This window comes from Diadema antillarum, unplaced genomic scaffold, assembly GCF_040938485.1.
Source record: "Diadema antillarum isolate AM-2024a unplaced genomic scaffold, OU_Dant_1.0 seq00000706_RagTag, whole genome shotgun sequence".
Lineage (NCBI taxonomy): Eukaryota > Metazoa > Echinodermata > Echinoidea > Diadematoida > Diadematidae > Diadema > Diadema antillarum.
In genome coordinates, this window is record NW_027271611.1 from 153,168 (window position 1) to 167,184 (window position 14,017).

The 14,017-nt window shown below is 35.6% G+C and overlaps 1 protein-coding gene across 1 annotated transcript; it reads right to left on the reverse strand.

Moving 5' to 3' along the window:
* Positions 1 to 10,854: 10,854 nt before the first annotated feature.
* On the reverse strand, positions 10,855 to 12,572 carry LOC139737811 (uncharacterized). The gene is made up of 2 exons (XM_071648487.1): positions 11,582 to 12,572; positions 10,855 to 10,946 (listed from the first exon to the last, which is right to left on the reverse strand). Exons 1-2 carry the CDS (start codon positions 12,570 to 12,572, stop codon positions 10,855 to 10,857), a joined length of 1,083 nt encoding a protein of 360 aa, XP_071504588.1.
* Between the last annotated feature and the right edge of the window lie 1,445 nt (positions 12,573 to 14,017).

Consider the following 14,017-nt stretch of genomic DNA (forward strand, 5'->3'; position numbering starts at 1 on the left):
GTTTTTTTTTTAATGTCTGTGTGACATTTTTTCAGTAGTTGTCCACAGAAGATGCTATTTTATATGTGAATTATTAAGATTTTGTTAATTTAATCAACCAGTAGCTCTATTTTCATAAGACTCGAGAGATATTTTATTTTCAGTTGAAAGTAATTATCTTATTTATGACCAGATTTGCTTTTTCCTTTCCACTCAAAACATCTTCCTGCTTATCCACACACACACAAAAGCCAATGATTGTATTCAGAATGAATTGGGAGAAGTACAAATTGTAGAGCAGCTTGTCACAGTGAAATATCCTTTAGAATACTTAGCACCAGACTGTTTAAAAGTGCACATTTTTGTTTTGATGTATCTCTCTACAATTCATAGATATTTTCATGTAGAAAATTTGATTTGTGAAAGGGTATACCAGGTGTATGGTCATGATGTATGAATCTGTCCTGTGTGTTAAATGTATAGTGCTGAGGATACTGTAAGATGGATTGATATTTTGATGAAGTGTCTTTTGCACACACACTTGCACGAACAGTGTGACGTGACTTATGTTAGCATTCACATTGTCTAAACTTGGTCTTAACTATCACCACCTTTATTGCATAAAATATCGGTAGGTAATTTGCTGTAGTTGTCGTCTGTGGATGAACTGCAAAGATTGTTCAAAAACACAATCTGTCTTTACTAGCCCCTGTAAAGATTTCCCACCATGTTATAAGAGTGTGAATTGTACTGTAAACATCATGAGAGCCATATAGTGTTGGGGAAATAACTCTTTGGTTTTTGGCAGACATGAATTTGTCAGATGCTGAGCTTTGAATTGATATCTAAATTTTCTTACAATGAAGATATTAAAAAAAAAAAAGAAGAAAGAATTGAAAGTTAGAAACTGTAAAAGATATATTGCCAATGTTGGCTTTACCTGCATTTTTCTTTATTTTTATGATCTCTGATTTTATACTAATAACTTTATGATGCACCACATACAGTATGGATGCCTTTTAATTTCCAAAGGGGTAAAGATAGAGGGGCTTTTTATGTGAAAATATATCACGATCAACCAGACTAGTTGTTTGCTTATTTCCACATGTCTACCACGATGTCGACAGGCCCCCATCAATCGAGATTTGAGGCAGACATTGGTGAATGGGTTTTAGCCCTATGGACCCCAGCATGCATCATGCTGTGAGAACGATTAATATTTATCATCACATTTCATATACAAGCGTATATGACCCATTTTCACCGTGACAACATATGGCTAATTCAAGAGTCTCCAAAGTCACCAGGACTCGTGATAAGGATCATCTGATGTTGAAAACAAACTTTTGTTCCACCTGTCAAGGTACATAGTTCATCTTGTCTCACTAAGTTTGGTGTATTACTCCCCCTTAACGGTGGCGACCACTGATTACGGTGAGAAAACAGCAGTCTACATTAACCATGTATGGTTTATGTATCTGATCCAAGAACATCAGTATGATATATCCTGTAAAATTTGGATTAGGTATGTGGTGATTGTTTTAGAAAACTTATGGGGATGAATTTCAAAGGTAAACTTTTTTTTTCCCCTCAATTTTGTGTTATTATATACATGTACTGTTGCTCGTTTGTTGCTAGAACAAGTGTTAACGGCCGCATTATGCTAGAGTTTGAAAGCAAATTGTTTACCCTCTTTGCATGCCTCTCTATAAAAAAAGAAAAAAGAAAAAATGTGCTATGTGGCTTATAGCTGCTCTACTCATTCCACCTATACATATGTGTGAATTATCACTTTACCAAGCAAACCTAGTATATGTGTATATTTATACCAAATGCTGTGTACTGTAGATCAGATACTGTATGGTTCCTGGGATGACAAGGCAACTGACATTTATATTCAAAAGCCTTGTAACTCTCAGTTTAGATTTTCAAACTACTTATTTGGGTTTTAAAACACTATTACAGTCATTGGCAATGAGACCCATAATCAATGTTTCTACATTATTTGATGTCAACATTGATTATTTTGCAAAACTTTTGAAAAAATGAAAGAGTGTTGGGGTTTTTGTTTGGTTTATTTGTTTGTTTGTTTGGTTGGTTTCCTGAAAATTCATGACTTTGGAGATTGGAGGTCTTGTCACCCCAGGTACAATATGCCAACTTGAAGGATTAGTGTTGTGTGTTTTGTTAATATATATATATATATATATATATATATATATATATATATATATATATATATATATATCAACATATATAGACCTGCATGTCCTGCAGCTGAAAGCATAGCACATTCATTCTATAGAAAACAATAGAATGCCCAATTTCATGCAGGATTTCATTATGATTTCTTCCTTCTTTTTTTTTGCAACATTATGAGAGAAAGAAAATACCAGATATTAAATATGACTCACTTAAACACCCATATTTGTTTGGATGAAAACTGAATATGGTAGGCTTTAGACTCTATTTTGTTTGCCTCACAATAAGACTAACCGTCTCTCACAACAAGACTAAGATCAAAATAATTTTTCTATTCATAATCTTACACTACGAATGGAAGTCGACCTCCATACAAAGCTGCAATTAAATGGGTTCTCTATCTATATATCTTGGTCACTTGTTCTGTCCATACAAGAAGTTGCCATCTGGTACTTGAAATGTGAACATATTTTGGGTCTGGCTTTAAATTTACTGATTATGAGCAGTACTTAATACATGTATATCTATTTCAACTGTAAAGGAAAGTACCTAATTGATGTATAAAAATTAAAAAAAATATTCTTTTTCTACAAATTCTGTGTAAAATTATGACACCCCAATCATTTGTGGAAGCTATGAAAAAGATAACTGAATGTTTAAAATCATAAAACCTAGCTGTTGGGGTGAGCTTGGATAATGATCATATGATGTCAATTTAGTTTGTAGAGGGTTTTTTTTTCCTTTCAGATAATTCAGGTAATAGTTCGTGTAGATGAGATTATGATTCCTTTGCTAACACATAAAGTCATCTTTTTTTTTCTTTTATTCAATAATCATGACACATTCTGTATAATTCATGAAGCTTGCTTTTTTTCTTCATATGTTATGTGAGATTTTTTTTTTTAATGTAAAATAAAGCAAAACAACTCTGACCCAAAATTTTTTTAACACAGTGTTTTCTTTGTAAGTTTAAGCTGCACAGGGCTTTCAGTGCATAAGTCAGATTTGTAGATAAATTGGCTTTCAGATGAGATGAGTTTGATCTGGTGAAGAAGAAAGAAATGTAAAATTTGCAGTGAAAATGTGCATGCCTGTATGTATATCATATAAAGCAGTAAGTACATGTACCGAGTGAACTATGTTGAATCTCCTAAATTTGAGTTGTAGATACTACCACTACTGATGTGTAGGTGTCAACGTGGTAAGCCATATGTAATGACATTAGGAAAGCTTATTATGAAATTAATATTTCCTTTGATCTTGTCAATGTGAATGTATATGACAGATGAAAGAAAGAAAAAATAAACTTATGATTTTTAAACTTGTATACTTTTAGACAATAAATATGAATATTCCAATCAACACATTGAATGCTGTTCTTGTTTCATGGTTGTACTTCATGCATGGAATTAAATTCAGAAAGGGCAAAATGTATGAATATATTACATGTACACACACATGCACACACATACTTATATATTTTTTTTTTTGTCAACCATTTTGTGCAATATTTACATAATTGTGACTTCTAGTTGTTGCTGTATGTATTCTGTATTGAATGTCACTGTGTTTTGCACATTGTCTAGTATACTGAGTGATTATCTTACTGTTTGTAACTGTTGTATGCACTCTGCACAAATGTCCAAAAACACATTTTATATACATTTTTACATGGTGTTTGGTTTAAAATACTTTGAAATTTGAACTTGAATATATATATATATATATATATATATATATATATATATATATATATATATAATTATATACAGTGTATGTATATATACAATATATATACATACATGCTGTAGATACATACGAGTATCTTTTTAGGTAGAATGAGCGCTTTATAAGAGTCTCTATCATTATTATTATTATTATTATTATTATTATTATTATTATTATTATTATTATTATTATTATCATTATTATTACATACATGGATACATACATAAACCGTACACACATATAAACTTTAATGGGCATATTTTTCATGTAGGAGCAACTTGTGTGTGGTAATTGACTGAGCTACACTGTAGATGCTGAATTCCTTCAGTACAACGATCAAAACTGATAACCTACATGTCATCCAGTTAATTAGTTTCAAATGGTGTGGTGGTGGTGCCACATGTAGGAGTTGCGACAGCTGTGTGGAGTCAGGGTACGATATAGCTCTATGTTTTTACAGGAGTTTGTGTTTGCTTGCATATTCTGTGATTGGAACTGCCAACAAAATAAAAAGGTGCAAAGTCTGTTTCCCTGGCAACAAAGTACTATTGGTCTCCCAGCTTGTGATTACATGTATTTATGTTCAGCTTTGTTATCTATTAAACGGCACAAGAGTGACGGATAATTCTATCCTGGAGCCATGGTGAATATGTCGTATCTAATTATGAAAAATCAATCTGACAACACATGATTAAGTTATATTTTATGCCACACACCCACACACACACACACAACAGTAAGAATGCCAGATTTATTACTTACACATAATTCAAGTCAAGCACTTGAAAATGGTTACATTTTTTCACACTTTTTGTTTTGTTTTGTTTTTTTATAAGGAAGGGAGAATCGTAGATGGTTTATGAGCCTGCCAATTAACCAGTAAAGTGCATGATCCAACACTTGCTGTATATTGTACATGATGATTTTGTGCAGAACAGAAAAGTGCTCATTCGTCCAAGGTTATGAAAAGCCTAGCATTGCTTATCCTCTCTGTACCAGAGACATTGGACAGTGTGTAGATCACTGTGGGGTTGTCTGTGGCAATCAGCACTCAGAGGGTTTACAAATGCATGAACTCCTCTGCTAGTCTTGGGTCTTATATACATGTAGCTTGTTTTACTCCTGGACGCAGTGAAAACACAGGTAGAAAACACATATGACTGGAAAACAGGCACCTTTAATCTATATCTGCAGATTATGGTTTTATACAAAAGTGATACAGTTACATGATCCAGCATTTAATGGCTTAGATACATAAATATAAGTGATATGTACAGTCAATATACAGTACAGAAGTTTTCACACACAGCACAGCTTCCTGCCAGCAAGATATGATTATCAAAGTACACCGTAGTTCGCTCATGAATTGGTATAACTATGAAATATATGCCAGTGGTGTAGCAGATATTACACTTTTAAATTGTACAATACATGTATACACTATAATACTTTTTTGTTTTTGTTTGTTTGTTTGTTTGTTTTTATAAGTCCACACATCAGTAACTGCGTAGCCATCGGGTACATTTCCAAAATAAATCCTGCCTCTAGGGATTCTGTATGGCACATTATCAGAGAGACATATTATTATTATTTTTTTTTAATGAACAATTTTCACATGCAAACCACATTAGTCACAATCTTTTTGATATTCAAAGTATGCACTATATACATGTGTATATACAGCCCTGTCAACAGTATTAACACTTATGGTATGAATGTACCTGTACATGGTGTGAATACACTCAACACAGCAGTATAAATACATTTCAAATTTTTAACATTTGACCGATACCTTTGATTGACTCTATTAGACAAGTTGTCTTAATTCATTGTAGTACAGTTACGAACTTCAGGTTTTTGTAGTGTATCATATAAAAATGTATGAAATGACAGTCAATAATCTTTTCATCTCATATCTTACATGCTGATCACATACTCTTTGATGAGAATTAAGTCATTGTTGGTAGCTTTAGAAGGCATATGTACAATTTGGGCTCATCCACACAAGATTCTGCACCAACCTCTTATAGTCTCTCATTTGAAACCCATCAAGTCCTGGGATTAATCAAACCACATTTCTGTGATCCAATATGGCTTTGTATATTTTTATTATCATAAATCTACATTGTAACATTCACTGCTAGTATTTTGTAAGGTAAAATGGAAACTTTGTTTCATTGAGCTCTAGCTACTTTGGTCATGTAGGCCCTACTGCGTCGTAACATTATTCATTTCAGTTGCTTGATGCAGCAATTATCAAAGAAATCACTGTATCTGATACTGATCTTCATATTAGCAGCACAATTTACATGACTGAAGCAAATATTTCTCAAAGTGACATTTCTTTTTAGTCTTTTTATCTATTTATTTTTATTCATTTATTTTATTTTATTTTTTTATTTTATTTTTATCTTTATTTTTATTTTTTTTTTATTTATTTTTATTTTTATTTATTTTATTTATTTATTTATTTTTTTTTTTTTTTGGGGGGGGGGCTTATATAATTGCATCTGAATGGTTCCAACTAGTCTTTTTTTTTTCTTCTTTTTGAACAGAAGTTTTACATACCAGCAATAAAATCCAGAATCATTGTTCAGTGAGAACAAGGTAATAATTTCTGCAACAAAATAATTTACATCCAGGACTCAATGGGTTAAGAATGGTCATCTGTTGTACATAAAAAGAGCACATACAGACAAACAGTGACATGAGGAACAAACATCAAATTACTAAGGGCAGATATATCATGTTTCCTCAAGGAAGTGGATATATGTATTTATTTCATCCATGCTGCAACAGTTAAATCAAGGATATCCTGAGGAAAAGAGGTTTGCGATAACACCATGTGTATGAAGGCCTTGAAAGGGACTCTTTTTTGGCGAAAGAAGACCCTACAGAAAGAGGCAAGTGAAGGAAGCGAGGAAACTGACGTACTTTGTACAGAGAAATTAAGGAAGTCAAATAGTGACCTAGTCAAAGGGAAGCAGTGAGCTGAAAATTGAGGTTGTACTTTTGGAGACGAGAGAATAAGAGACAGAGGGACAACTGAAAGGAAGAATAGAGAGAGATTTGGGTAAAGGTTTCTATTAAAGGCCCAAAGTCCCGGTAGTGTAGAGGGCGCTGTTGATGATACTGCCGATTACCGTTAGCATTGATCCGAAGATTGCGGAAGTTGAGCTGTCATCAAGAGTAAAGCGTGTAGGTGTTGCTATAAGTAACGCTGCCTTCGTTGTCTTCTCTGCGCATCACGCAGTCTGTAGTAATGCCAGGGTGCGTGCATATGTGCTTCTTATTATGACATCACAAAAGAAGTTTGCTAAAGCTGTCATCCCCCTCAGCCGAATCATGAGCCGAACTGTGATCGGACCACTGACTACAGTGGATCGAACTTCTTCGGACTCGGGGAAATGGGTCACAGTGTAAGCGCTAAAGAGGAGTCGATAGCGTAGGTCTCTGTAGGAAACTTGCGCCGTGCGCCTGCATACGCATTTGACTAAACCACCGGGACCATGTGCCTTTAGGTGGGCGATGGGAGGAGAAAGATGAACCAGAAGGAGGGAAGAGAAGGGGATCAAAGGATAAGGTTGGAAAATTATGAAGATGAGAAGGAGAAGTGATAAAAATGCATGTGAAAGGATATCCTGTCCATATTCCTGAACAACACAAAGTGAAATGCAGCTTTTTATGAGCAGATATACTTGTTGCAGCAGATTACAACTTCAATCATACAATCTCTTTCTAGAAATAAGAAAAAGCACATAAATGAGGCATAATATGTACACCAATAGTGAGTGCAATGCCATTACAGTGTTCTGCATTAAATGAAACAAAGTAATTGCATATATGGTTATTGTACAAAACTGGAATTGCACTGTAAAATGTGAAAAAAAAATGTCTCAATGTACATGTTACACACAACACTTAGGAATGTCAAGGAAACATATGTATTTCTCTTTGTAATGAAATGTATTAATTTGTAGACAGAGTCAAATTTGCAATCATAAAAACACTAATCTTTTGAACTTAATTGTGGTAAAAATGAGCAAAGAACATGGAATTCCATCAGGATCTGAACCCAAGGCCTCCAGATTAATAGACAAAATAGGCCTACTACTAACTGCAAGGGAGAACCCCTGTACAGTGTCCATCCATGAATTCAGCCCCGTCAATTAAATTCCTTTGCTTGTGTGCTCATCGTTCATCGGAAGCTAGACCCTGACAAATCAACTGGGGATATAAATAATACTGGAAATAAATGACACATCTTCTTTGCCATTAAAACTATACTGGCATTTATTCTGATATTCATATTCTCTGATCATGGTGTGAAATTCATAGAATTGACCATGTCACACACATATGTCTCACATTCACTGATTACCTTATAAACACTAGTACCCAAAAAAAAGTGGCATTAAAAATGGTGATGTGATCTTCAGATGGATTGATAAAACTTTTGAATGGCAGGGAAATGATGCGCCTGGAAGAAGGAGGCTGGAAAACACTGGATAAAAACATAATACTGCAACTTGCATAGTCAAAATCTTTGGTTATTTCACACAGACATTTGTGTAAAAAAAAAAAAAAAAAAAAAAAAAAAAATACTGCATAAGATCTGAACTATGTATGACAAGCCTGTACACATTGCTGTTATCACATAGCAATTATGCCCCAACAAGAGGGTGTTCGTGTAGAAATTCATAACTAAACTAAAACATATAGTGCGTTACTGGTATGGTAGCTTCATAGATTTAAAAAAAAATAGCCTTTCACACACACACACAAAAAAAATATATATATGCCTATGTATTGTAGTACATTCAATACATTGTACAATATATGCTAAATTGTGTATCATCTACCCTGAGAATGGCAAACATCTAATGGTGTCTTTAAATAGACTGTCTTTAAAATACAATTTCATATTCAGAAGTAAACACCCCCCCCCCCCCCATGTATTTTAATGTTTGTAAAGTTTGTAGGAACAGGAATCTCTGGTGTATTAACCCTTTTGAGGATGAGCTGCATGATTTTGTATCCATTTCAGATAAACACCTACTTGAGTAAACTTGGGACTTGTTTCAATGGGTTAATGGCAACTTTGTGCTGATGTATGATAACATCTGCTGTATAAAACTTTTCAATACAATTCATTTTTACAGGTGACTTACTTGAAATCATGCCAGAGAGTTTATTTTTTTTTTTTTTCCTTTCCTGGCGATGACATATTGTATGCAAGCCAGTGAAAACAAAATCTTGCCATCGGCTAATTTGAATAAATCAGCCATGGATGGTAAATGTGTAACCCTACCCACTATGATTTTGGAAAAAAGATTGCTCTTCAAAAGTCTTTTGCAAGTTTCACTTAACCAGATTGTTATCTAGTGGTATGTCACAATCCCTTTTAAGCATCTATTTGTACATGTAATGACTGGTATATGATGACCAGTATGAAAGAAAAATGTTTCCTTACCTACAACCTGATAATGCCTTGTACATTTGTCCAATCAGTTAAGATAACATATTAATAGTATGGTGGTCATAAAAGTGGCAACGCATTATTTACCAAATTTGTACAAATTATGTAGCAGACACAAGTCCTGACCAAACAGTAGGATGCTCAAACAGGCACTCTTGGAATTGAAGACATCATAACCATGCTAACAAATGCACTGTATTAAACTATTGTTATCTCTCAAGGCAGCTTATCATATACTTTGTACTTTCAACCTCAACCTTTTCTAAAATTTGAACAAGTCTTCCCTGAAAATGCTGAGGTATTTTGTGTAAAGTCATTACATAGGGTCATCTAAAACACAAACCATCATGTATTTGTCATGTATCAAAAAATGCAAAGTTGAGCAAACCTGCTATTGTGTCTATTTGTAATCCACATCAGTTACCACATAACAGATTAAAGCACAAGGCTTACATTCTGGCTGCAGTTTCAGTAGATTGTAGCCCCAGGGAAAACAAAAACGACAGTTCTGGGAGAAAAGTGATCAAACTGGAGGTAAAATTGGAGTCAAGAAAGAGAGTCATGAGTAGATGAGAAGGTAAAAAGCCATTTCTGTGTGAGCTGTCTTGCTGATTTGACTGTGATATCTGTGATCACAACCATCACACATGTTTCTGGTAGTAGAATCTTGCTGATATCATATTGTCCAAAAAGAGTCATTTTCCCATTGCGCCTGCTCAGCAATACTACACTATGTACATTAAGTATACATGGCAGTATTTGCTGTAGCATCAATGACATGGGAAGCAAATTGTTTTTTCCTTATTAGATTTTAAGTATTCAAGGTTTGCATTGGTCCTGTGATCAAGACAAGTGCCACAATCATCCAAATAAAATGTTATAAAGTTCTTTTTTTTTAAACATATAAATGACCTCATCATTCCTTTCTCCCTTTATGTCATAGTTTTTGTGCAGAACTTGCTCACGATTTCACCATTCTTCTGCCTTTTGCCATTCCATTTGATTTGAACAGCTTAATCATTGTCGTACTTTAAAAAATTGGAATTTGGCATATTTACCAAATGCCGGTTCCACTGCCAGACCTGCTCTACAACACAAAAAAAAAAAAAAAAAAAAATGACCTAATTTTATACACCCAATATGTATAGAATTTCACTGAGCTTAGTAGAATCAGGTTACCAAAAGACAAAATTTCTAAATTGATGTTTCCAGACTCAACATATATCCTGCAAAACACATACAACAATCCCACAGACAAGAAACTTACAAAAAACATAAGGTCCACAACATAGTACTGTATAGGTTACAAAACATGATTTGTACAACAGTGAACATGACCATTAATACTATTTTTGTGCTTTTGTGCAATACAATACCAGCCCACTGGAGCACAAGATGGCTGTCGAGTCCTTCAACGAATCCCAACCTTGCCTTGACCTCTGACCTCTGACCTTTGCAATGATGCCTTAGCTGCCTTTGGCTTGCTGCCTCTCAATCACCATGGCATCCCAAGCCTTGAAGATCCTCTGTCTGATAACAACGTCCTCATTCCATTTGCCTGCGGAAGAGAAACAGTGAGATCGATGCACAGACTAGACAAGAAAGTTGTAGTTTGAAATCACACAGAAGCCCTGTTTACATTTAATGTCCTTGCAAATATTATTCTTTCTGGAAAAAAAAAAAATCCAAAAATGTTTCATAACAGTGCAATTTGGAGATATTCACAGAAATACAAAATTGATAAATATGCTCGTTGCTGTATTCAACCTGCTTCTGCGTTATATGTTATGTCATTGTACACCTGTAGAACAGGAAAAAAAACAACAAAACTCTGATACAATTTGGACAAGCACTATAATGATGTAACTTTGAAAAAGAAGTTCACTTCTTGCAAAAAATGAGATAATGATGTACACTTCATTGTGCTGAATAAGGTTTCACTGACAATTAATGTCGGTCCACTGAATGACAATTAAAGATTGATGCTGTCATTTTACCAGTACAAATCAAATGACTGCATTGCACTGAACTCCAATTTTGAAGTTGGTAGATTCCACTGAATTTGGACCATCAACATTTATTCCACAAGACAATAACAGAGAAAAGAATATTATCTAATTCCTGGAAAAAAAATGACAAAACAGGAAAGTCTTTACACCATTTTGTACCTGAGTACTCATTGTTAGCACTTACTGTCTGCATTCCTGAGGATGGCAAATTTGGGAGGGTGTGCCTGCACAGACTTATCATGGATGTCCTGAGTGAATGAAGACTTATACAGACTCTTCACATGGCTGTGGGACACACCATTGAAGATGTCTTGTTTCAAGGACGTGCCAAGTGCGTCGTACATCGGATCCGTCTTCAGTTCTATGTTGGTCTTCACACTGGGAAACTTGGACATGATCAGGGGCCCAGGGATACGCTTCTCCTGGGGTGTTGGACCACGAGGGAGCTCCTCACGTTGCGTCATCTGTTTGCACAGTTCCCGACCATGGAGTGCACGTATGTTGTCGGGAATGGTTTCGGTCGGGAAGGCCATGTGGCCATGGCCAATTGCAGGCACCGGTTGCCTGGTGGGTGGGAAAGACTCCCGCAAAGCGCGCAAAGAGGGGTCCTTTCTCCCAAAGGATTTTCCATTAATAGGGTCCCTTCTCCTGAATGAGCCTCCTTTACCAAGGATGGTCCCTGCCTGCTTGAAGTTACCATGTTGGTAGGGTCTCCGATAGCGTTCATAATTGTAATCCGGATTAGCATCGATGCCCAGGTTGCTGTTGAAGTGTTCCGTCAAAGCGATGTCCCTAGAATGCAGCTTGATATCCTGCTGGTAAGGTGCGTAGTAAGACTTGGGCTTGAAGGTCAGTGCCCCATCTGGTATGCCTGACATGATCGTGTCTGGATTGGGCTTGAAGTGCAAGGCCTGGTGGGAGGCTTCGGCCAGGTCGTTCTCGGCAAATCGTGCCTTGTGCATCTGCCTGGCCACCTCTTGCTCCTCATGTCTCATGACACCGGACGTTTCCCTGGGCATGAAGGCAGCCAGCTTGTCCGGCTTGGTAGGCCGCGGAGGCAGTGGCAGTTTCTCTGCATTTACCACGTCTTCCTCATTCTTGACTTCCATCACAGTCCCAAACAGGCTGCGTGGAGCAACTGCCTGTGTACGTTTGGCCTTGAGGTTAACAGCCATGGTGAAGCCAGAGTTCAACTTGATATGATACACTGTAAGTGTCTGTTTTTTGGCGAGTCTCAGTCTGAAATGATAAGAAACAAAGTAAACAAGAATGTTTTATGTGATTGTCAAGGTATAGCACGCGCACACACACACAAAAAAAATACGTAATTTTCTCAGAAAACTTTATTACAACAATTTACCTACTCCAGTAGTTCATCCTACAGGATAGTTCACTTTACATTTAGACTGTAATTTGACTTTGACTTTACTTGTGACTATATTTGCATGATTTGGTAGCCCACAATATGGTCATAACACCAAAGGTTAGCGCATAGATTACACAAAGAGCAGTCATTAAGCATCCATACCCTATTTTGCTAAATTGCGAGTATGTGACACATCAGACGTAATAAGTTCATCACAAACAACCAGCGGCCAAATGACAAACTATGGTTCACAGTACAGGAGAAATGTGGTACCGAGGCAGACATAAATGATAACAATAATAATAGAATACATACAATTTCTACGGCACCATTACATTTTCCATTCTGACTAAATACTCAAGGCAATTTATACCACAGCAACAAAGACTGAAAATACAAGTACACATATCATGAAAGAAGAAGAAAAAGAAAAAAAAAAAGCCATGATGTGTCTTGCCTTCAAAATGCAGTGTCAAACGAGTAGGATTTTAGGTTGAAGACAACTATTCCTAAACTCCTAAACTGCACATGTGCACCTGCCAACTAATAATAGTATCTCATCCAGAAAAAGACTACTGTATACTGCAAATATTTCATGAGGTTTTTATTTTCACAAATTTTGTGAGTCAAGTGCTATTTGCGAAATTAAAGACAAGCGAAAAAAATTGACTCTGATTTCAATATGAATGTGACGTAATTGGTAATGGTATGCACATTTCTCCGTTCAGTTCAGTACTCTACGATTGTGAATTTAACCACTCACGAAATCACTGGGAAGACCAGATTCGCGAAAATTTAGACTTGCTAAATACATGGCATATACACTATTATTCTTGATAATTAGATTGAAACACCTGCAATTATGATTGTGGTTTCACCTCACACGTTAAATATCCGCAGTATAAATATGCTAGTTGTAGTCGACAAATCTATAGAACCAGTCAGTGTAGAAATCAATGGAGACAGTTTAAAAAAAAAAAATGTCCACTTGTAATTGTCTGGCTAGAAAGTCTAGAAAATTCCCATTATAATATTAATATTCTACTAGCATATCAATTGTCTAAGTGTTAGAGGTCTACTTCATGAAAGTGGACAGTTGCTGACAGTAAATTTGAATTGAAGGAAAGACTTCCTTTTGCGACAGCCACCTAGAATTTATGTATAGAAATCTATTATCATGGGCACATGGCTCCCTGCTCCAGATTGAGCCAACCTTCTAAAAGCGGGCAATTCTTTTGAGTCTTGTGTCACCCT

Bases quoted from the DNA above. Each gene is read 5' to 3' on its own strand.
- LOC139737811 (XM_071648487.1), bottom strand. From the start codon at position 12,572: ATGGCTGTTAACCTCAAGGCCAAACGTACACAGGCAGTTGCTCCACGC. The intron at 10,947-11,581 runs GTAAGTGCTAAC...TCTCTTCCGCAG, and splicing joins CATCCTCAGGAATGCAGACA to GCAAATGGAATGAGGACGTT.